Source organism: Lipotes vexillifer, unplaced genomic scaffold, assembly GCF_000442215.2.
Source record: "Lipotes vexillifer unplaced genomic scaffold, Lipotes_vexillifer_v1.1 scaffold466, whole genome shotgun sequence".
NCBI classification, from domain to species: Eukaryota; Metazoa; Chordata; class Mammalia; order Artiodactyla; family Lipotidae; genus Lipotes; species Lipotes vexillifer.
Window position 1 is genome coordinate 751,841 of NW_006796103.1, and position 4,081 is coordinate 755,921.

Genomic DNA, 4,081 nt, shown 5'->3' on the forward strand with positions numbered 1-4,081 from the left:
AGAGTGGACCATATCTTGTGGACAGCAGAGCAGACACTGCTGTTGCTCTGCCTGGGACATGCTAACCACAGCAGGATAGCAATCGTCAGGACTGTTTCCAGATCAACGTTCAGTTTAAAGCATAAACCTGCTATTTTATCATTTTACTGAATGAACACCATTGCTGGCATGTTACTGAGGAAAGCAGCCCGTGGCTTGTCCTCCTTTCCTAAGAGCCCCAATGAAGCCCACCTCCTTTATGTGGGGACTCTCAGGGCGAACTCAGTTATGATCCTTCTAATGCTTTAAAAATGCACAAGAGATTACGAGGTATCGAGGAAAACAAACAATGGATTTTACAGTACATACATTCTGGTGGAAGTCTGTTCTTTCTAAAAGCAAGTCTCTCAGTTTTCTTTCTGCTTTCTGCCAAGCTAAACAGGACTCCGTAAACATACTGACGAACTGGCCTATAGAGCAGGGCGGCGGGAGGCAGGTCTTTGCTGGCTTCATCTTCAATAGAAACAGCAATTTTGATTTCACCCTTTGCATGGAAGAAAGCAGAATAATATTGCACGTTTTTCATGTTGAATTTACAATAAACTCACAGAAATATACTGTATTATCTCCAGTTAACGAAATTGCAATTCTATTCCAAGTCAATTGCTTAATAAGTTGCCTACATCAAGATGTTTAGGAAGAGTTCATTTAGCAGGTTGTAGTCAAAACATATGCTCAAAGAGTCAAAATAAAATCTACATTGTTTTATTTTTAATCTGGAACCAAGAACTAAAGAAAACCATGTAGATGATCCCAAAGTCTTTGAAACAGTCTAGATAGATAACATCAGACAACAAATAGAATAGAAAATGCTGAGAAGTGACAAATTTTATTTATGAGTCAAGATAGCCATATGTAATGAAATTCATAATTTTCAATGACCTATACGAAATCCAAGAAATGAGCACCCTGAAAACAAAATGGTCACAAATTTTCTTTACCAAGCTCTTCCATAAAAAATTACCATACACAAAAACGATCTACCTAAGAGAACTCTTTTAAGCGTTATTCATTTTTAAAGTGTTCGGCATGTATCAGGCCTCTGCCCCAGTGCACCAAGTACTCAACAGACGCGTCACACTGACTGAGAAGGCATGATTGTCACTAGGGGCAGAAAACGAAGGAAGCCCCATTCTGTTCATCACCCCCATCCCCCTCTGCCAACACAGCAGGGGCTCTGTTGTGGCTCCAGGAGACAAATGACTGCTACGACCACCTGCACCTGAGACCCTGGTCCTGTCTTGAATATTTTATGCCATCAAGGTACATCTCAAGAGATTTCACAAGGAATTTTATTTATATATATTCATAACATAAAAATATATTTATGACCTCCAGTGTCTATTAACTCTATTGATACATACTTTTAATTATGTCATTGCATTTGCTCTTTCTTTCACATAAATTTTATTTCAAAATTGGTCTTTTCCCTTATCAGAACCTTCATACTCATTAATCTAGTGGTTAACATGTGGTTAACACTCATCTAGTGAGTATTACTCTCTCAATATTATGAGACTTTGATAATTCTCTACATTCTTATTATGAAGCTTCACTGCAAACGTCTCAGCCTGGACAATTTAATACCAGAGCTACTCAGCTCCCAGGAAACAGTACACATTTTAGTCTAAACTTTTAGGTGGCACCTTAAAATCAGAAGATAGTCGAGTTCACTTTTCTCAACCACAGTGATTTTATCAATATTTGCCCTTGAAATCAGTGAGTACCGAAGAGGAGGACAGGCAGTTTGCATCACTCAGATTGATTTAACCGACAGTCCCCAAGTCAGATCCACCAGCATGGCAGGGCACAAACAGCAGGGGGTCCAGGGACCTCATATTCCAAACCACCACAAAGAGAAAGAACACAATCTTCCCCAAACTCGGGTCCCTTTAAACTTAGCAAAATCCTTTTCCCGCAACAGTAACTTTCACTTACCCTTATAATTTATGGTGGACCTGAAAAATAAAATGTTTACTTTATAACCATAATCTGAGTAGTGATACCACACATGCATACCCATGTCAAATAACAGATGAGACTTGGAGGCAATTACAATTTAAAAATACATTAAAGGACCTAAATAAGTAGTACTGGTCTTCTTTTCCTTTATTTTATAAAATATAATATTCTTCATGTCCTTTAATTTATAAAATATAAAAGTAAGCAGTTCAAATTAGTCAATTAACGGTTAAAGTCCAGCTCAGGAGTGCTGTGGAATGGGAGTGACTTTTGTATTTACTGACTCCATTCTACAAACCATAGATGGACAACAGAAAATAGGAAGAAGAAAGTTTGATCATATATGGTGGTATAGATACTGATGAAAACATGTTAAATATACATACAGTAATTCACCAATTCTGCATGAGAAATCTGGTCACCAAGTTAACTTGTTAAACTGTAGGTCTGTGATTATACACATAAAGACTACAAATCATTGAGGAAATTTAAGTACACATAGATCCATTCAAGACACTAAGATTCAGAAACAATTAATACCACACTGTATAACTATTTAAGCATACATTTAGTAAGATAATAATAAATTGATGAGGTCCTGTATTCCATTTTTTGCTATAAGTGCTCAGTGAGGTAGAGGAACAAGTCGAATTACATGAACTGCTATCAGCCACTCAGAAGTTGCGTATTTCTCTGACAGATGATAAATCAGATATTGAATGTGACATCACAATTTAACTTGACACTACAGCATTAACATGATGTAGGAAATTTTGAAATTAGAAATAAAAAGAATAAAATGATAAATCAGAAAATAATATGACGTGCCGTTAATTAGAAGTTTCAAAAATATTTTGTATTAAATTGAAGAGGAAAATAAGACTTTTCCCAAGTTCTTCTTTTATTATATTTGTAAGTATAAATTTCCATCTTTTTTCTCAAAGTTTAGAAAAGGGAAAATGAACTTTGTTTCAAGTAGCTGGTAAGATAAAAAGCAGTTCCAAAAGGAACAAGGACACACTCCACAGGAGTGACCACTGTGAGATGACGGCCACACCCACAGCCCCTGTGCATACCTTTGTCAGGACGTGGAAGATGTAGGGGTACATCAGCCCCTTCTTGTGCCGGTGCTCGGCCACTCTCAGCACCTCAGGCGCGACGGGGGGCAGGGGCGGGGTGGTGATGTCCATGTGGTTCCTGGTGGGCATGGACAGGAGGCACGGAATTGGCTGAACAGTGCCAATCTGGCTCCCCTTTCCCTCAGCAAGCTGGCTGCCCGAAGAGGCAGTGGACGAACCTTCTGCCTACAGAGCAATGGGTGAGAGGGGAAAATCGTTTCATGTCACATTTCCACTCCTTTAACCTGTCTGTCCACTTGCAACACAGAGTCCTATCCAGAGAGATGTGATTAACAGCTTCACCAATGAGGACAAGGGAGCTATGACCCACTCCTCCTTGGACAGAGGAAGTGGTAATCGGACATCCACTATGCCTGTGTTGGGGGTGGGAGCCTGGAGGACTGCTGCAGCTTCTGCTGGGTGACCCCCACCCGTGGCTCCTCCCTTGGGATCCCCGTGGGGTGAATGGCCTTCTGTGGTTGCTAACCCTGGTCCCACCTGGTTCCCCCCATGTGGCCAACTCCTGTGTTTCTGCTTTCCTTGGAGACCCTTCCTAAACTAAATAGGCATCATCCTCTCTACAGATAAAAAAACTAATGCTCTGAGAGGGTATGCCTTTCATCCGTTTTAACAAGACCAGTAACTCATGGACCTGGGACTCAAAACTAGGCTCGAGTCAGGCCTGCTCTTCACCACCACCACCAGTTGTTATTTAAAGAAGAAACAAAAAAACAAACCTCAGGCATTCTCTTAGGTCATTAAAAGCCCCAAATTAAGTATATGTAGAGAACTATCTACCAAAAATTAAAACCAAAGAACAAGCTAATACCATTAAAAATGATGAGTCAGATCTATATATACTAACAGAGAAATATGTGCATGGTAAACTGTCAGGTGAAAAATACCCATTCTGTAACAACCAATCACCAAAATACAGAATGTATGTACATGAATAGGAAAGA

At 39.6% G+C, this 4,081-nt stretch overlaps 1 protein-coding gene across 2 annotated transcripts in view; it reads right to left on the minus strand.

Annotated features, from left to right (window-relative positions):
• FAM120A (family with sequence similarity 120 member A) overlaps positions 1–4,081 on the minus strand; it is a 105,173-nt gene that overhangs the window by 37,184 nt on the left and 63,908 nt on the right. For both annotated transcript variants that reach the window (XM_007468159.1, XM_007468160.1), the window contains 2 exons: positions 3,078–3,305; positions 349–523 (listed from right to left, as the gene is read on the minus strand). In XM_007468159.1, coding sequence (XP_007468221.1) covers positions 349–523; positions 3,078–3,305 — 403 coding nt within the window. The remainder of the gene's footprint in view (positions 1–348; positions 524–3,077; positions 3,306–4,081) is intronic.